Below are 21,199 nucleotides of genomic sequence, written 5' to 3'. Positions count from 1 at the left end.
ACTTCCTTCTGTGTCCTTTATTGTTTGTTCATTTACTCTTTAAACAGAATAGACTATGGTCATTATTTCGGCCTAAGACTGGAGGTGATATCTTGAAGGTACATTACCATTGTTCATAAAACATATCTTCTTTGCTTTTTTTTCCCTTAATGAGGCTGGGCAAGTGGGCAGATACTTATAAATAAATATGAATAACAGCGAGATTTTTGTTCCTTTTGTTGTTAAGGTAAAAGTCATTTCAGGTAGCATTAGGACATGAAATAAGCATATTTTGAGTGTTGTTCAACATTAGAGAATGGATTAACAAGGATGTAAGGCTTAATTTTACCTAGTTAAGTGCTAAAGGTGAATATTTGGTATATTTAGTTGTCTTGAAAAGTTGCAAAACTGGGTTCTAAATTTCTTATTTTAACTGTGCTTCGTAAAAAGCAACTGAAATTGGGTAGCACCCTAAAGTCTTAATAATTAGCCGTCCCCTAGTATTGTTGTCATTGTGAAAGTATTCAATAATTTGATCCTAAATCTAAATGCATTTTTGCCTAAATGTCACGAAGATGTTGTTAATAGAATTTGAGGCAAATCCCTCTGTACATAATTGTCTATTGTATCACTAATAAGAAAGGACTGAGTAATACAGGTACAGGAGTTTTTATTTTGAAGATTTTAAGCTTTGATTCAACCCTCTGATTAGCAGAGCTCCTGCATATGGTAAAACTGATTGAAATTTCAATTTGTTAGCATTTTCCCTGTTGGAAAAATCTAATAAATAGTAAAAGGACCACAAGACAGGCATACCCAGCATGTGGCCTGAATCATCCATGAACTGGATATCCAGACCATTAACAGTCAAGAGCCCAGCCAGAATTTTCCTTTCAAGTAATTGTCTGCATTTTTTCCCTCTCATTGGTACATAATTTGCATGTGTAGGTTTATGTTTCAGATTTCATATTTAAAGTTATACCATTTTCCACCTTTTACCATTTTTGACATTCATGTTAATGCATTTCAATATAAGGTTGTTACATAAGTAATATAAAAATCACTTTTCTTTGTGAACAAATGCTCATATTCAGACCATAATTACAAATGAGAATTTTGAACTCTGAGCCCTGTCTCAGGTTTCTGCCTATTGAGGTGGTCTTGAACACTGCCTTGACTTAATTTCTTAAATTTTTTCTTATTTATGTGTAAATGTTTATCTCCATATGCTCTGCAGAACTTGTCCCTAGAAGACTTTTGTTTTGGTGATGACAGTGTTAAATTCCATGTAATATCAGTACTAAGTGGTGGGGATGGACAGGGCTGGCCACCCACAAAACTGCTCTCCACTGGGAGACTAGACCCACTACCTAGTGTATGTCTAAACATCCTGGTAACTTATATTTTCCTTTTGTTTCTCCATTTCGCTTAATGATTTTCTATGTATTGTTGCAGACATCTCAACAGTGAGCATGCGCTGGACGATAGAAGTACAGCTCAATGTAGAGTACAAATGCAGGTTGTTCAGCAGTTAGAGCTACAGGTAAACCCAATTTCCTTTTCATATTACCTCAGTGTTCCTCACACTCCAAACTTCTCCAGTATTCTGCATTGAGTTCCTGTGTACTCATTATTGAATGGGAGGTCCAAAACTTGTTGCATGTGATTTGATTTGATCTTTTGTTCTTTGGGAAGTTCAGCCTCAGTTCATTCTTTGGAGTTCTATGTGTCTGTGTGCATGCAGCCACCTCTCACCCCTTCAGTGTCCCATCTCTTCCTCACTCCCTTTCCTTCTCTTTTCTCCTTTAACTCTCTGTTTATCTGTTGTTAGTTTAAGTCCCCTAAGGTGCTAATACTATTAACCTAGAGTTGGGGAAACAAGCTTGGAAGAGTGTGAGAGAGAGAGAGAGAGAGAGAGAGAGAGAGAGAGCGCGCGCGCGCGAGCTAGTGAAAGTGGACAAGGCTTGGTGAGTGATGAGTGAGCACACAGGAAGGCACGTCTTCCAGAGTTAAATTCCAGAGTAAAACAGAAATTGTGTTTCATCCTTGCCTGACTTTGTGCCCCCACAGAATGACCCAGAGAGCTCACTACACATGTTTTAAACACACAGACAGACATGCATGCTTACAAATACACACATATATAAAATCTTGTACTTGGAAACCCACTGGGTCATACTGAGTGTATTTTATGACTAGAGAAAATAAATTTCTGCCAGTGTTCCTGTGGATCCCAGTTGTAAGGAGCATGGGTGGGGGGCATTGTTAATATGGGTTCCACTTCCGGTATAACTTTTGTATGAACTACCATATTTTATCAATAATTCCATTCTTGGTATAACTAATAGAAATTCAGTTGCTAAAAGTAAAAATTGGGTCAGAAATGGAGATTATTAAAATGTACAATTGCAAAAGCCTGACCTTGCAAACCCCATTTATGCAACTGAGTTCCAAACACGTTTGAGTGCTTGGTGACTCACTGTGGCTTCTTCTCTGGCTGGTTAGTGCAGGCAAGAGGTTAGCCAACTGGAGGAAATTAAAACAATGTTGTACATTATATTGTTACCAGCCATCAGAAAGGCTGTTTTATATGCAAGACAGCAATGCTGAGATATATGGAGAGCCCTGGGCTAAGTACAGAAGATAATTACATTTGGAATTTTACTGAGTTAAGTCATTTACAGCTTCAAACAGTTGCAGAGAAAAATCAGCCAAAACACACTTAAACTTTTTGTTGTGACTTTTCAGGATACAGAGGACTTTTAAAAATTTACTTATTTTCTTGCATGGCATTATAGTTTTTAAAGTAAGATTGTCTCAAAAATTATTTTCTTCAGCTAGTTAATATTTTTCTATTCAGACAATAGATATGAACTTATCAGAACAGCAGAATATTTATACAGGGAAAGGGCACATCATAAAATCCCCAGATTTTTATTTAAGCTTTTGGAAACATCTTTAAATTTAGCATGTTTATTGGAAAGGAGAAAAGTTGTATGTTTATCTCACAGAGTTCACTTATATTGAAGTATAATAGTAAGCTGTTGAGAAGTTGAATTCAGCCTGAATTTACATATGTTGGTGGTGGGATTTATAAAGTGATACAAATTTCTGCATTTGTTTATTTAATTGATAAAATTAAATTCTTAAAGATTACCTAGAGTAAATTATCTACTAAAGTTGCTGTCATGGTTTGCTCATGTAGGCATTACAGACTGCAAATCTGAATATGGGGCCCCTGTTACTCAGGAACTGGTTATTTATTTGTTACTCCTCACTCTCCACAAAGAGCCAGCAGGAGGAGAAAAGGAGGTAAACCATTAATAAGTGAAGTAATTATCTCCTGGGAGCTTTAATGTTTTTTTCATAGATATGGCCTGATAATGGTACAAACTGATGTGAGGATTCTTTGATCATTTGCGGATTTCATTTATTTATAGAGTTTCCTTCATCCTTCAGCTGCTAATCAAACTGAAAGTAGACTTTTCAACTTGTGGTAGGAATCTAGGAAGATCATCTGGCCAGAAGTTACTGTGTGGTTGATACCTGTGATGATATCCTAGATAATATTTTTGCTTGAGAGTCTGCTTTGACAAAAGAAGGGACAGGCTAATTCTGAAGGGTTTGGTTTTTTTCAAAGCTTGAGAGAATTATTAAGAGGGTTAAAATAGTGCTTGTCAAAAGCAGGGGTTGACAACTACAGACTGTGGACCAAATCCCATGAGCTAAGAAAGCTTTCTGCATTTTTGAATAGTTGGGAGTGGGAATCAAAAGAAAATTAAGTTATATGGAATTCAAATGTCACTGTCCATATATAAGGTTGTATTGGAACATGGTCACATCCATTAATTTATAAATTATATGTGGCTGCTTTGGGGCCACTACAGAAAAGTTGAGTAATTGTGAGATTCCCTGTGCCCTCTAGGGCTGACAGTATTTCATGCCTGGCTGGCCCTTGCAGAAGAAGTTTGCCAAGCAAAAACAATTTCATCACATTATTAGGAACTTGCTCCCTTAGTTTCCTGACTACCTACCTAAAAGTCTACTTGCCTCTTCTTACCTCACCCTTCTTCACCATGGTGTATAAAATTAGCCTAGTTACCACATTGGTCAGGTTTCCTCAACAGCAATTTTACATGACAAGTACCTGCTGATCTTTGGGGTCATGGAAAGCTGGCTGAGGGATATGTTCATTCATTCATCCATTTATCGACTCATGCATTTAGCACACATTACCTGGAACCTATAACAACAGGAACCTTGCTGGACCCTCTAAGGAGTACAACAGTGAGTAAAATAGATAGGGTTGCCCTCCTGGTTCTTACACTCTAGAGCAAAACCAGACCATGAATAACTAATTTTCCATTGGCACTGTCTATCAATTGACCAGTGCTAGCCAACACTAATGGATTCTTGAAAACACCAGAAACATGTTCAGAAGAGAGTTTCAGTTCTAGGAAGGGACCAAACCAAAAGAAGATTTTATCTATTTGTTAGTATTCAATCAGATGAAATACACAAGAAAATGTCAACAGTTTCTAGTATTTAAAGACCCCTTGTCCTGCGTTCCAGTTAAGATAAGCCCTTACCAGGAATGAGATTGAGAGTCAGAGCTGCAGATCTGGCACATTTGGGAGAGTTTGGGCAAGGTACAGTTACACTCACAGCTCCTCTCATCTCAGGCCTCCTGTTCTCTGAAGCTCAATATCTCCATGCTTATGCTCTCACAGTTGCCATTTCATTCACCCATGTCTGGAAATGTACTTTTTAATCAACTAACAGGCATTGTGCCTATAGAACCTGAGATATTGGAGAAATCAGGTCTATGCAGAGGTATTCTTCTGTTTAAGCAGCTTTACTATCTCATTGCACTGGCATTGCCTGCCATTCTCTGAACAGCAGACTAGTTTGTCACTTCATTTAGAGGAGTGCCCTGGACAGGACTGACTGAAAAGCTACTTCTCTTCCCTTCAAAGGAGGCATTGCCCAGTCCAGGAAATAGCAGAACCTCCAAATATCTCAAAGTGTATTTACTAACTTGAATTTGAAAAATATTTGCACCAGTGAGCACCACAGGAAAAAGCGATCAAAGTTTGCACGACCCCTGAAAGATGAGTGCAGCATTAGAGTGGGAAGAGAAATCTCTCCCTACCATTGGACTTGACTCACAAGGCCTCTCTCAAGCATTTACATCTGGGAGAAGTCACATGTGCCCCTATTACAAAAACAAACCCATAAGCCCAAATTGGACCTTACAGTAGAGATCAGCAGACAGTTTTTATGTCTGCTCTACAGAATAAGTGTGAAGGGATTTCATGAGAGAATTCGGGAGGGCAGTCAGTCAGCACCAGGCATGACCAAAGCTTGCAAAAGGCACTTGAGTGCTATGACCAAAGCTCGCAAAAGGCACTTGAGTGCTATTCTGTGTATGTTTTCATCTGCTGGATTCTAAGCCCTGGAAACCTCAACTCTGACCTCAAACAGAAGGCACTGATAGTAGTCAAACCTCCCTAAAGAATTGAATACAATATATATTTTTAATCACCATAGTTAGCCATAGGGGATAGTGGCTGGAGATGTTTCCATTGTGTTGCCTTCCCCTTGGAAAAGCCAGGAGATTCTAATGGTGAGAGTTCAGGCAACCAGGCAGAAGTAAAAGTGATGGGTATGGCTCTGACTTAGATCTCTCTAATCAGTGTGGTGTGTGAGATGCATATTTATTGTTAGCATTTTTGTTGGAAGATATCAGAATATAGAATGCATGTTTCTTAGCAGTGGACATCTTATATAGAGCTTGTTAACAGAGAAGGGTTGGTTAATTCAATTTTCATGTTATACCCTGTGACTCTTCTCACTGAGCAGGAAGAGGGTTCAGAAAAACATCTTAGTGGGTATTCAGAGACTTTTTGAATATTTCTTACTGCATTTCATTATTATTGTACAAAGACAGTTATAGTACTTTTGACATTTTATCAGTGGACTAAATGGAGGGTTAACCCTGGCTATTACCTGGAAGCCCAGCATTATAAATCCAAGAAGTTATGTGAGGTCCTTACATTGTACACCTGGGCACATTACAGAAAGACAAATGGACACAACAGAAATCATTTGGGTCAAGGATATGGTTTCTTGAGATCATAGAATGTATTTAAGATTTCTGTTAGATGTTCTCTTTTTACAGATTCTTCCATATGATATACAGTCGTGATGAGTTAGAACTGGAGAGGAAAAAAAAATGCCACAATCAATAGGCATGGTTTATATAGGTCCCTCCCACCCAAACAGAGGGGCAGAGGCATAGGAACTGGAAGTAAGTCGAGCATAACAATTGCCCACCACAAATGCCATGGCCAAGATTATAAGGAAGCACTTGAACCTTCCTTGATAGTTGAGCACCTGCTGTCTACCAGACATGAACACAGGAATTTAAATTCACATTAATCCAGTTACCTGGGTTCACTCAGGTGAGCCACACTTATTAGGACTTCTCTCAACCATCAAACTGTGGATGAGATATCATAAGAAGTATCTCATAGGCCAGAACAGAATTCCATTTTAGAAAAGGAGGAAAACATTCAGTTTAACAGACAAGAAAAAAAGTGTTTGACAGACTTATCCCCATAGAAAGCTGAGATGTTCATGATGTAGGTACATTTTTCTGACCACAAGTACTATGTTGGTTTGAATCTATTCTCTGACCATGTGACCTTGCTTAGTTGCAGCACAGTTTCTTATGTATGAAGATGGGTTTTGCATGAGAGAAAAAAGGAGCCCTGGAGATTGGGCATTTCCATCCCATCCATGGCTCAGCATGTGTGGGGACAGGGCTCAGGACAGGCTTCCAGCGACCCCTCAACCTACAGAACCTTTAAAGTGAATATTGAAAGCAGCTAAGGGAAAGGGAGCCAGCCAAAGTGATGGGGATAATCTTCCTGACCCAGGCAGGGGGTGTGGGTGGAAAAGTATATACTCTCATTCTTTGGTAGTTTGATTCTATTTAATCACTCTTTTTCAAGCACCTGTTCAAAGTACTGGACAGACAAGAAAGGTGGCCTCTACCTTCCTGGAATGTGCAACTTAGGAGGGAGGGTAAAACTAGAACTTCTCCAAATGCAGACAGAGTTTAGGGTTGGGCAGTGGGGTGGGGGTGGGGGCGTTGTGGAGGTGACAAGGGAAAGGGGGATTGGCAAAGGCATTCCAGACCAAGGAAGCCACTTAAAGTTTAGCCTAATTGTAGGGTGAAGGAGAAGGATAGTGGAAAAATTTCTTCTTGTTTTAAAAATTTATCTGTCAGTTCAACAGAAAGTAGGGTGACCAGACATCACAGTTTGCTTGCGTGGGACTGAGGGATGCCTGAGAGTTGGGTTTCTCAGTTGCAGAACTGGCAGAGTTCTGGGCAAACTGCAATGAGGTGGTCACCCTGACAATCTGTTTCAATTCAATAGAGAGCTATTGAATGCTTCATGATCTGCTTTTAATTATTTCTCAGAAGGCCTTGAAAACTAGTCGAGTGTATATGTATTGCACTCCTACTATATATCAAGGCACTGTTCTAGATGCTTCATACCCTCAATGTCATTGAGTTCTACCCTATTTCCTCAATCCTAAGGGTCTTTTTTTTTTTTTTTTAAGGAAAAAGCTCACATCTGGAAATCAGTTTGTCTCACACTTAATGAGCATGTTTAATGTAATATTTCTTATCGTTCTTTGAAAAGGTATTACTGAATGGGTGGTGATCTTAACAGTAATAGGCCTCGTAGGGTCAGAAATTATTTTCAGTCACCCCCTCCTTTACAGATCAGGAAACAAAGGTTTAGAAGGTCTCATTAACTTGTTCAAAGCCAGTAGCGAACAGTGGACAGCACCCAGATTCTAGCCCAGCCTTTGTAACCCACACTCTTTTATTCCAGTGCTGGTTTTCAGCAGGGTGATCATGGCCCTGTGGGGTTCTGTGCCTACACCTGAGAATTGCACAGCACTGGTTTTAAAACACGGGTTTTGGACTGTTCTCTTTTCTGCCTGGTGGAGCTTTCCCCTACAATCCACACAGCAGGGCAAGGCTAGAGCTCAGTAACACTGGGATCACTACACAGTTTCCTAAATCATCTACATCAGCACCTCTAAGCTCTCAGAAAGTGTCAGCTGGGAGAAAAATACACAGGTTTCAGTAGCAGGGGGAGACATTAAGCCTAACACAAATCCATTATTGTAGGGACTTTACATGTGATCATTCTACCATTAGCAGTGCTATTTGTAATCACACCCGCTTCCTGGACTTCCACAAATATATTATCTTAATGTGACCCCCTTTGTACTTTTCTAACCCCTTCCAAGGCAGTACTCAGGACAGTGGCAGTGGGATGATAGCCTCATGACTGTCTCTGAATAAACTCAGAGAACACTGGGGAAAGAGGGCCTGATAGCACTGTAGTGTTATGTTGCCAAAGCTTTGTGAGGAGAGCCAAGAAAAAGAAGAGAGAGTCTCTGGGTTTCTCCCTTCTATGTCTCTCTTTGAAAACAGACACTTAGTTTTCATAATTTAAAATCCTGCCTAACTCTGGGAGCATTAGAATTCCTAGACTATGACTGAGTATTAGCGTGCGTCTGCTTAAATGTCAAGAGAGTCTTTAATAACAACATACAAGGAATGTGAAGATGGTGACAGAATACAATCAAAGTGAGGAAGTTCTTCAGTCAGGGTGAAGTGAGCTGTAGGCTGCCTCCACCTGAGAGTTGTAGTTGGTGGTGAAGAAATTGTTTGTAAGTTTTCACTGAAGCCAAGTTGGGAAGACATATGGATGACCAGGATAACCGTAGTTTGGTAAAGTGGGGTGAAAATCACTTTTTAATAAATAATCAGTTTGGTAGAAGAATTTCATTTCTACCCCTTCCAGCCAGTGTTTTTCCCCATCTCCCTTTTGCTCTTCTTTTTCTGATCATATGTTACTCTGTCTCAGTAATTCTGTTTGGATCATTGCTGTATACAGAACTACTGAGGAAACCAGACAGCCCTCCCTGTTTAAGGCATACTCAGCCCGTGGAAGAGGGGACTATCTCCCACACCCACCTCATTAAAGTTGGACACTTGGGGTCTTTATTCAAGCTGCCTACTCCCACATTCCTCCTTGGAGTGTTGGATTTAGTAAGAATAGGTACAACTCCAGTCAGTTACATGGAGACTCCTTATTGCACAGAAATAATCCAGACTTGCCAACCATAAATGGGGTTCCTGCTACAAAGACATGGGTGTCCCATCCTCTTGTGGAGCTTGTGTCAGAACTCAGGATGGAAGCAGGTGAGAGGTATGTCTGTTCCCAGTTAGTGTCTCAGGTGTTCCCATCAATGTAGGAAAATCAGACCAAGCCTCATATAACCAGAATTCCATTGTATTTTTTGCCTATTCTTAGTTCCATGACCTTAGGTAAGTTCAGCTGTGGTTCTCATTTTTCCCAACTATAAAATGTGGAAATAGGGCTAGAAGACTGAAAATAGCCACCTCAGTCTTGGTTTCTGTGAAATTAAATGAGTTATCTGGCTCCTTCTCACCTGTCCTCGGTAATTCTAGTATTTTTACATACCCAGAGTCCTTCATTTATTTTAGAATTTTTTCTCACAAGTGAAAACCAGTCTGTCTGACAGCATATAAAATGATCATGTTAAATGAACCCAAATCCATGTTCCCTTTTCTCTGCTAAAAGAATGTATTTAATCTCCTTAGTTTTTATCTTTGAAGATGTTGAATGGAGCTCCTAGCCTTAGGCACTTATCGGTAGGTCTGGAGCAGTACACACGTTCTGGTCATTCACAGCCTGGGCTGTCTAAAACCCACTTTGAGGCTATAGTTAATAGAAGAGGGAATGGCTTATATCAGCCAAGGGGGGAAAGGATTTGCTAGGCTGAGGGAAAGATACCGTGAGAACCGAGAACATAAATCCATATGAAATGGACTTCTTCTTTCCCGTGCTTTCTTCCATTCTTTAACACATTAAAAAAAATCTCTCCCCAATGAGCCCAGCTACAAACTCCATTGAACCCCTGTTATGTTGATGCAGATTCCGACATATACTTAGCCAGGAGAAATCTATATAGAATTCACTGATTTAACTTTCCCTTAAAAATCTTTTTTAACATCCCAAAGCACTAAGCTCTATGCTGAGCTTATGTGCAAGAATTTCCCTACTCCTCAAAACAGCCCTTCAGAGTTCAGAGATCATTGTTCCAGAATTACAGGGACAACTAAAGACTTACAAAGGTTACCTGCTGTGCCAAAAGTTGGGAGCTTTCACCCATTTCCACTCTGCTGTCACACTACAGAACATGGTGAGAAAACTTGCTGATTTAACCCAGCACTCCCAGACATGTGCCACTCTCTATGTCAACACCCATCCTAACCCACCAGGAAAGCTTTTAGAAAGTCATTCTCTTTGGATCTCAACAACATTAAGAAATTTTTTTTTAATTTGCCAACCAAATTTTTAATTGACCTTTGAAATGAATTTTTCATCCTTTCCTTTGCTTTTTATGGGATTCAATTTATAATAGAATGCTGGTGTATGCTTGCTAATATTAAATGTTTGTATTCTCATAATAATGAAAGGATGCCATGAAAATTAATGGGATGGTGAGCTCATGGAATGGTGGTATAAAAGGTAATAAAGACTCTGAAAGCTTTTTGAAGGGCCAGTGAGTATTATAAATGCAAGACTAAAGAGAGGATATGGTTTCAATAGGTGTGAAGGTTTAGCCTTTGCCTAAAAAAACAAAAAGCAAACTCTGCCAGTTTTTTTTTCCCTTTAACTGTTAAAACACTTTGTGTCAGAGCTAGAATTGATGATAAAAACTCAAGGCTCATTTAAGAATATATTACATGCTAGTTTGCACTAATTAAACAAAAACAAAAACTTGGATCACTGCCTTTTTCTGTTACCTTGCCCATCTTTTATAGGTGGAGTTGAGGTTGAGGCAAAATCAGAAACCTGTATAATTCTCAAAATGGATGATGAAGTCTAAATAATATTCTCGTGGAAAAATAAAATGTTCCCTATGGCAATGACCTCCAGGGTTATGGGTGTGGCTATGTGTACAAGTCGGGTATGTGTTTGCAGCCTTTAACTAGTAAAAGGTCAGCCTGTACACGTTTCCATGCAGTATAGAGGTGATGAATCTTTTGATGCTGAGAATTTGGATTTCTTTCTACTTTGGTCTTTGTAATTACTATATCAACAATGTTTACCCCCAAATTAAGTCACAGTTAATATTCATCAGACTCTTCAGTAATTATCACCTCTCACCCTTTAATTTGTAATGTTCACTATGACAGACTAGTTGTTTCCTACCTCTGCCCCATTATAATTTTAAAACATTTTTTAAATTAAGAATGTTTTACTTTTAACACCTAAAAATTTAGAACACTCACAAAAAAACATAACTAAAAAATGTCATTGCTAACATTTTAATTGTTCTGAGCCACTTTGGAAAACTAAATTCCTTTAGCATTATGTTTTGTGTTCAAAGCATCATTTAGTTTGGCTGTTCAATAACTTACTGAAGAACAGAAGATGAATACCATAAAGTGGCTCCTAATATGGTATCATTTTCATTTCCTGTTTGTTGAAAGATAAATGCTAACACTGTAGGACTCACCCTGCCCCCAACCGCCCCAGGAATTTATTCCTCCCTGAACCACAAGGGAATAAAGAGGGAAAAAAATGTGATATGGCCTTAGACAGTCATCCAGTTAGGATACCGAAAACCTTTTCTCTCTGGCTTGTGTACCCCTTCCCTCCCTCTGCCACCCCAATTGCTGAAACACTTCCTCCCCTAGAAATACCTTTATTTAGAAATGTCTTACTTGATCATTATTTTGAAATAATTTTAGACTTACAAAAATAATTCATGTTTGAAAGATTTAAGCTTAGTTATGTGACATAGAAGGAATGAGTCTCTCCTTAATTCTGTGTCCCTCCCTCCCACCTTCTCTTTTCCCATCTTTCCCTCTTCCCTCCCTCTCTCCCTCTCATTAATCTCTTATACATTTTCCCACAGTTCTAAGCTGTTCTCTTAACTATACCATTATCCTTTGGGGATATACTTCCCACTTCTTTCATAAAGGTACTTTTTATATGCCCCCCATGCTCAACTGTCTTGAACTATAGAAAATATTGCATTAAAAAGTCCAGGGCAAGCATAGAGCAAGTAACATCCAATAGATAGTATTTGGGTCCCCGCCATGTAATCCGATTAGAAACTCCTGTGCCTTCAGAAGACAATGTTCTGGTGATTGAGGAGATCTCCATTTTTGTTAAGATGAGAGACTAGCACATGGTATGTACTTACATATTGAATAAATGAATAAGCTTATTCGCATACATTTGAACATGGGAACCTGTAGCCCTGTGCCTGCCCTGCTAATAACATCGCTTGCCAACACTGTCTTAATCTGCACCTACCTGTTAGGAGAGATGAAGTTAATTTTGCATAAAAGTACCCATCTGTCTAGGACTGTTCCCACAACCACAGCAGATGAATTTATGAGTTTTAGCTACCTAGCTCATTTTATTTTGGCTTCTTCATGAACAAGGTTGGTTAATAGGCATGATTCACTTTTTTGTCTTTTAGCTGTCTGTGTCCATAGGACTCCTTGGTGCCAGCAGGTCTAGATCTGCATAGTTAAAAGCTAAAGTCTCTTCTGTTGAGAAATCTCGCACAGACACCTCCAGCTACTTGGAGTTTGGCAGTGGTCACATAGATTTCAAAATGATGAAGCAATGAACAATATTGTGTCATGTGTGATGGTGCCATAGCTTAATTTGGAATATGTATCATTTTGGCTGTAATTATGTATAATAGTAACAGCATATTTAAATCTGTATTTGAAGAAATAACAAAGGATTTTCTCCATCCTAGCTTGCAAAAGACAAAGAACGCCTGCAAGCCATGATGACCCACCTGCATGTGAAGTCTACAGAACCCAAAGCTGCCCCTCAGCCTGTAAGTATTGAGCTACACCAAAGGGAAGAACCTGACAGCATTTCTTGTCTACTTCCCCACCCAAAACACAGGAAGGATGCAGGCCACTCTGGTAGTGTTGAATAGTCAAGACTAAGCTGAGCTGACTGTATCTGGTAAACTTTTATGAATAGGGTACTGTGCTGGGCATTTAAGATAATGTGGGGTGATGCAGGCCCAGTCCTGGTTCATGAGGCCCAGGAAGTCAGCTCTTCTTGGGGACAGATGATGGATGCTACATTACATCAATATTTAGGTACTAAAATATGCTGTGAGAACTCACTGGGAGAGAAGAGAAAAAAACTTTCTGAATGGTAATGATGCAGAGAAAAGACAACCAGACCACAGAGGCAAAGACAGTGGCCTTGGGGCCCAGGGAAATGGAGACTGTGAGCAGGAGAAAAGGAGCAAGGGCTCATCCAGTCTGAGTGTGACAGGAAGGAAACACACATCAGAGTAGCTAGAGGCTCAGATTATGGAGCACATCTAAAGAGACTGAAGTAAACACAACTCTGCAATTCAGAAACTAAATGTGGTACACTATACTTGTTTAACTTTAGGGGTCCCCCCTTTCTTTCCTTGTTCCTTTTTACTTGACCTCAAGGAGGGCCATCCAGACAGAGATAGTATCAAAGTGGAAGGATGGTGTCCCCAACTGCTGTCATGGGCCTCGTTCTTTGTTTTACATTGATCTCTTTAATAATTGCATTTCTCATATACTTATATTTCTAAACACCTCCTAGTACCTTCAACTGGTTATTCAAAATAGAGTCGCTTTGCTTCTTGATTTTTAAGATTTGTAAAAATTAAAGGTACACTGCCTTTATTTGATTTTGCATGGAGTCACTATGTGAAAATTAATTGAGCGTTGACAATCTATAGTTGGTACCAGTAATTTTAATCAACATGCAATGATGCAGCATCATGGCAAAGGATTGGTTTATCTGTTTGGACTGATTTTTTCCTATAAATAAAGCAAACATACACCCATATATGTATGATTTATGGTGATACAAATAAAACAGAGTCAGACTATTAACCAGCAAATATGGTAGCCTGCCAGGATGCAGTTGGCAGACAAAATTAATGTCTGAAACAGAACACATTACTGAGATACAGGGCATAAAATCATTAAACACTTTGCACATCCATTTTTACTCGGAAAAAGCCCTTCGTTTCCATGTACTGTGAAGTAAATAGCTATAGGACTGAGTTTGTAGGCTACCAAAAAGAAAGGGGGAAAAACAAGCATAGGCCATTCAGTATGTTGTAGAATCAGTAGTCATCTGTGCTAGTCTTGGTATTTCTATAAATTCCCCCTGTTTACAGGAATTCTAGAAATACTATGATCTCAGTATGGTGAGACCCTGAAATGACTGAGTTCACTAGTGGGCATAGTCAACTCTTTAGGGAACCAATCACCTTAAAACTCTGAACGTGTTCATATGGCTTCTATTGGGAGGGAAATGGTTCCTCCCAGGATGAAGGGTGTGAGTCTTTAAACCTAGCAACCAGGGTGAAGAATGAGATTCTCTTCTACTTCTTCCATGGAGTAAAGACAATGGTAGAATACTGTTTGGAGTCTAGAAATGGGCTTATTTTGGATCATGAGGCTTCCTGTGGGGAGGAGAAAGGATAAAACTGGAGAAAGACTTGCCAAACCCCAGGGACACTCAGTGTAAGCCTGTACAGGCCACAGAAGGGCCATGGGGAATCACCATGAGGACCAGTGCTGAGTAGCCAGTGAACAGGGAAACCCAGTCCTGGGGTAAATGCACAAGGAAGGAAGGTTTATCTTGATTAGTATTAGGCAAAAAAAGGTCTTACATTGTTGAAAATTACAACTTTGAAGGGGACCTCCTACTAAATTTATTTTTAACTGCTCTATTGAAAATTCTCTACCACTAGTCAACATTATCTCTTACTAGCTCTGCACAGTATTTCTTTATTAAAAGAAATAGGCACGAATATTTTTGACTGAAAAATTAATAGCTTTTGAATTCATACACAGCAGGTTTTCTTTTGCAAAGAAGTTCAATATCGCCGCACAGCACTTCTATAACCATTTATTTAGAGTCCAAGTCAAACCTTTGACAGCTAGGGCTGAGCTACCAGCCAATATAAAGAACTCCAAGATGTAAACCAACAATGGGCCGTCTGTGTGAGGTTTGCCATTGTCAAATACATAGATTGTTTGGATTAGTTTATGTAAATGTACTGTTGTATTACCCTTTGAAAAATAAAAAGATCACATTTGTGTATGAAAAGTGGTTCCCTTCACAGGCAATATTATAAATTCCTTATCCTTTAACTTACATGTAAGAAGTAAAAATTGGTGCCTGACAAGCAGATATTGTGTGACACTGTTGCTGGAATGAACCTGCCTTCTTTTCACTTATTGGAAAATAGAAAATTTTATTAGATGCCATCTTATAAATCAGGAATTATTAAAATATGTATAGGTGAGGCATTGGGAAATTAATTATAAAAGGTAGACATGTAGTGTTTTGCATAAATTTATACTTCCTTGTCCCCAAAAATGGTTAAAAGAAAAAAACAAGGGCACACACACATAGCAAACTCTTGATTCTTCCAACTTTAGTGATACAGAGCTATCTGGTGATCGAGTCTAATGTGCACAGTATTCTCCTTTGCCTATAATTAATTTATTTCACCTTAAATAATAGAATGCACAGTATATGTTCAAATGCATATTCTTCTAGAATCTTTGATTGGAAGTTAAGCAGTTACCAGGATTCAAATCTACCATAGATGGGGACTTTAATATTACAGCCTTGATAGTGAGTTTGAGGTTTTTTTCTATTTCTATTTAAAAGGAACTTCATGTTTATTTTTAAATTCTTAGTTACTAAGTGATAGAATGCTGTGCTATAAACATTGCTTTTCACTCAATGTCATTTGGGTGGTAAGTGTCATTTGCTATATCTAGTCGTCCAACCAGTCTCCATTTCATTCCATCAAAGAAACTGCCAAAACCTTCTTGGATTGTTCTTACATCAATTTGTAGATGGCATTTTCTGGATGCAATTGTGGAACTTGTCTTCACATTTGGCTAGTTAGAAGATATGCTCATCTCAGGACAGACCTTAAGTTTTTAGAAGTGGGTACAAGCTCACTCGTGCCGGGTGGATATTAGTGAACTGGAATATAAGTTTGCAGTCTTCTTAGTCCTTGGACCCCTTCAATAGCATCCTTTTCTGCTCACTGTAAAATCTTTCAAACCCAAAATAATTACACCCACAACTCAGACTGCAGGTTGCATTTAAAATCAAGCTATTGCAATGACGAATAGTCATTGGCATGCTGCATAAAAACAGTACTAAAGTAGCTACAGGAATCCCTGCCTTTGAGGTGTTTGGAGGCTTTTGGAACAAACTAACATATAAATGCACATATACACAATTTCTTATTCACTCTCTCACTGCATGTGTTGTGCTATGACTGAGTAGAACACTGAGCTATTTTGGTGGGGTCTAGGAAGACTTCTGGACAAAGTAACATCAAGAAACCTAGATAAATAGGAAGGAATGGAAAGAAATCAGCTTCATGAATCTTTCCTTGGGCTAAGAGTAGGTGTGTGTGTCTGTGTGTCTCTAAGGAAGGTATGCAATGAGGAGCAGTATGGAGGAAGTTAAGAAATAGCCAACATCAAAGCAGGCATTTCATACTTTCCACGGTATTAAAGCTGGGCCCTGATGGGAGGGTGTGTGAATTTCCCAGGGCAGCTGCCTGTCCTAGCAGTTGAGCACATGTGATGGGAAAAGCCTTTCTAGACTTATGTTTAGAATAGTCAAATTATTGTATTTTGAGTTTTAGAAGATTCCTGTCCCATGGTAAGAGAAGCAAAAGTGAAAAATCAGACAATAGAAAACTATCATGATGAATGTGATTAATATTCTTTGGTTCCAAAGTCAGTAACATTGTCAAAGTAAATACCAAACATAGTGTCTTCATACATACTCCATGCAGAATTAGCTGAGCTATTTCCTGGGAGGGAGGAGTAACTCAATGGACAAAACAGTTACAGCAACAAAAAGAAGTGTGCCTGTGTTACGACTTTATTAAATTGTTAAGGATATTTTTAAAAGACTTCACTATCATTATGTCAGAAAAACATTGTAAATCACACTTTATAATACTGACTACATGGAAAGTATACCTTGCTTTAGGGTATTTCTACACACCAGAGCACAACCCCTGGTCCTGGAGAAACTGCATTCCTTCAGATTTGGTGGACAGGTAATTATAGTGCAGGTCATATATCTCTCCTTATGAAATGTTATAAAACACTTAGAGGAACTGGAATATTTGAAGTGAAATGTAGTATTGGATTTTCCTTTTTACACATTCTCTTTCCCTCTAACCATAGCAATTAGGACTATTTTGAAATAGTTTTAGCTGCTATAAAAACACAGTGCTCCCTGTGTGCGAGGGGGTCTTTTAACTCAGAGAAACAGCCAACCATTTGGGCCAATGCCACCCAGCTGTGGCTAAGAGACAGCGTTAAGCAGTCAGAGAAGGAGGTTCTCAAACAGACACATGGAGCTATTTTTATACACTCTTTCTCATTAAGTCTCTTCCTCAACTCAGTACCCGTGTTTTTGTTTTGCGTGTCACTGTCAGTGACACCAGCCCCTTTAACACAGTCACGGGGCCAGGCTTAAGTGGTGAAGGAAGGCAAAGCTGGGAACAAAAGCCTCCCCCTGCCACCTCGTCCTAGCCTCCCGCAGTCTGGGAATGTCCCTTCAGCCTCAGAAAGGCCCTGCCTGAACAAATGCGAGTGATTCATTTCTAGAAATGCCATCACAGTTAAAGCAGGACTCGAGCTGCTCAGGCCAGTAAAACCAACAGCAGAAACACGAGTTCTGTGTGGCTGAAAGCCCCCTACTAAGCAGTGAGGTCTCTTGGTGTTTTGGTTTCAGGATTGTCTTTTGTTCTCAGAATCTGTTCTCATGTGAGACAAGAGCACAAACAAAAATAAAAATGAGTTCTTATGGGAATATTTGACGACAAGTCTGTTTCTGTCTGGGTTTGCATCAGTGGTTTGTTTATGTTTTTTTAATAGGAATGACTCATCATCTTTAAAAGAAAGCAGAGGTTACTGTTTATAAAGTAAAGATTGATTTTTGCAAAAGGGCTAAGCAGAATATTAGGTAGTGAGACAGTTACAATAGCTGGGCTGGTAAGATTCCCAGGACAGTCCTTCAGTGATGATGGTACACATAAATTAAAAAAAAATAAAATCCTACAGCAATTTTGAGTGACATAAGAATTTAACTTTTGGCCAGACTTCAAAGAGATTATCTTTGCCCAAATCATCACATGGTGGAAACTTGCCATGTAGAAAATATCAGAGTTACTAACTTTTCTAAACATAGCAACTTCTTTTTAAATAGAAAATGAACACAATAAGAAAAATACAAAAAGAAACCCTCCCAGTTCAATCCCTTCCTGCTCCATGCCCTAGAAAAAATTTATCTTTTGAAACCTTAGCTACAGTCAGAAATACAAAGCACATATGCTTTCATTTCGAATTGATGGTTATATTAAGATTTAGTAGTTTACAATTAAAATGAATATTTCAAGATTATAGAAAAACCTACACCATTCCCGATTTGCTTTTCTGAGTCTGTAATTAATTTTTTTTGTCCACTGTCTTCAGACAGACCTTAATTAAAAGAGCAGATTTGAACACAGCCTGTTTTGAACCCTTCCCCTTGCTTGTCTTATCTGTCCCTCGTGACCTTCCTCCCCAAGATGGCTTCTCCTCAAGACAAGCATGTGATCAGAACAAAAGTTTAGAAGTAAAGAAACTTCTATTGCAGTTGACAAGGTTGACATTTCATTAACTTGTTGGTTCAGCCTTCAAATGATCTCGCATGGCAGAGCACCCTGTGTTTGGAGTTTACAGCCTTTTGTTCTCTCTTCTCTCACAGGCTACAGTCATGTTTAATTTGGAATCTGGGCTCCTTTGGCAAATTAGCAATTAGAACAATTTTGTGGGAATATGTATATGTGTCATTAGTTTTCCTGCAAATTAATAGCAAGGGCAGAGGTCAGGCAGAAATTTTCCACTTGACTGCAGTCCCTCTATTGAGACTTGGCATTTGGTGTTGGAATGGCCACAGCTGCTCTTCGCCACCCTCTTCCTCTAGGAACTGTCTTTTAATTAGTTTACCTCGTAGCCATCATTACAAATATTACTGCCTCCCCTCCTTGAAATAAAATTACTGTTTCTGCAAAATATTCCAGTGACATCTTGCACCACTGCACATTGATGGTGGGGTCAGTCGAATGCAGCATTTAATCATTAGATCAACTCCATCCTCATCTCCTAATTAGAGTCTTTACAATACATTTTTATCTGGTAATTAGCTCAGATTGGCTGCTTCCTCTGTGGCTTATTAGAAACAGCCCAGCAGTGGGTGTGGATCACGGTGTCATTTGTCAAGTCTAGGAAGCCTCCTCTCTGCTTTCTTCTGGCTAAGTGTTTATTGCTACTGATGTTCAAAAACTTCCATATAATTCTAGTATATTTCTTTCTTCGTGGATCATGCTAACCTGGAAAACTTTTATTTTTCGCTGCTATTGTTTTGGTGGGAATGTTCCAAGCGTTGAGACCTTTGTAAAAGCTGTAAGAGTCAGACTCTCCTTACATTTTTGTCATCGTCATATGTGACTTGTCTGTCACTGTTGCCTGTGAGCACCCAGAGATGGATTTCACTTCCTGAGTGTTTACATGAGATTTGGTGTTTGGCAATTAGAGTAGAACCCAGTAGACTTGGTGATCTTTTCCACAAAACTGGAAAGGAGCACACATATTTTTTAAAGATGTTGTATTTATATTAAAATTTCATGCCCTGGCTGGCATAGCTCAGTGGATTGAGCGCGGGCTGCGAACCAAAGTGTCGCAGGTTCGATTCCCAGTCAGGGTACATGCCTGGGTTGCAGGCCATGACCCCCAGCAACTGCACATTGATGTTTCTCTCTCTCTCTCTCTCTCTCTCTCTCTCTCTCTCTCTCTCTCTCCCCCTCCCTCCCCCTCTCTCTCTCTCTCTCTCTCCCCCCCTCTCTCTCCCTCTCTCTCTCTCTCTCTCCCCCCCTCCCTTCCCTCTCTAAAAATAAATAATATATTTTAAAAAAATTTTCATAACATTTTTAAGAAAGTTACAGTATTTAGGGTAATGTCTGTAAACTGAAAAAAGAGGCCAGAAAGTCAAGTTAGTCCTCAGAAAGGTTTTAAGGTGGTTGGCACATTTTCCTTGGATCAGTGCCTTCATTTGATGATAAGCTCGTCAAGGGCAGCAATTGCATGTTCTGTTTAATATCAAAGGCCCCATATTTGCTCAGGAATATTTACTGTATGTCATTCAGAACCAGGGATAACTGAATCCTTTCCAAAAATGAGCCTGCAGAAAAATAAAACTAGTTAGTTTAGTTTTGTTTTGTTTTGTTTTCCCTCTTTACCTGGGCATAAGAAGTCTGTCCAAAAGGCCTAGGATCACAAGTGCATGTTTGACTTTGGGTCCAGGTTGTGAATATGGGCAAGTTATTCAATCTCTCATGAGTCTCAGTTTGCTTATCTGTAAAATATGAGTAATAACATCTCAAGTGTTAGTGGTAGTATGAGAATTAAGTAAAAACCACACAGTGGCAAGTTTACAACTTGGTTTTTACACATGGTATCCATGGTTTTCCAGAGGATTCTGATATTCTTAAGCATAGCACCTCTGAATTTTAAGAGTTATAAATTTATGAGCTTTAGACTGTCATGCACTTATTTTCTTGACTCTTTGAGCTGATGCTTATACACAGTTTTTGCACATGGTCAGTGATAAAGGTTTGAGGCAAAGAGATCAGCCCCAGCCTTCCCACTTGGCTTCTCTGCAGCCTCCCCTATTGCTCTGTTCTGTAGCTGCTACTCTGAACTGCAAGCACTCAGTTTGCAGATGTGCATCATGAAGTCAGGTTTCCAGCACTAATAAAACATGTCCTCCTGGCACCTGCCTAGCTTGACTGGAGATTTGTTAGGGCAGAGCAGTGTCCTTAGCTTGTTCTTGTCAGGCATAGGGGTACAGGTCAGGGATCTTCGGTTGACAGAGTCACCATTTCAAGGGAAGGGAAGAATAAAAAAGAAAGCACAAATAAAGCTGGAACCCAACATTCAGTTTCCAACACTTTTTGCTATTCT

The 21,199-nt window shown here is 39.2% G+C and overlaps 1 protein-coding gene across 26 annotated transcripts in view; it reads left to right on the top strand.

Annotated features, from left to right (window-relative positions):
* Positions 1-21,199, top strand: part of FOXP1 (forkhead box P1) — a 627,100-nt gene that overhangs the window by 582,821 nt on the left and 23,080 nt on the right. For all 26 annotated transcript variants that reach the window (XM_045832498.1, XM_045832499.1, XM_045832497.1 and 23 more), the window contains 2 exons: positions 1,435-1,522; positions 12,886-12,969. In XM_045832498.1, coding sequence (XP_045688454.1) covers positions 1,435-1,522; positions 12,886-12,969 — 172 coding nt within the window. The remainder of the gene's footprint in view (positions 1-1,434; positions 1,523-12,885; positions 12,970-21,199) is intronic.

This window comes from Phyllostomus hastatus, unplaced genomic scaffold (genome assembly GCF_019186645.2).
Source record: "Phyllostomus hastatus isolate PE091 unplaced genomic scaffold, TTU_PhHast_1.1 phas_contig_16, whole genome shotgun sequence".
Classification (NCBI taxonomy): domain Eukaryota; kingdom Metazoa; phylum Chordata; class Mammalia; order Chiroptera; family Phyllostomidae; genus Phyllostomus; species Phyllostomus hastatus.
This window is presented reverse-complemented; position numbering and strand designations above follow the sequence as displayed.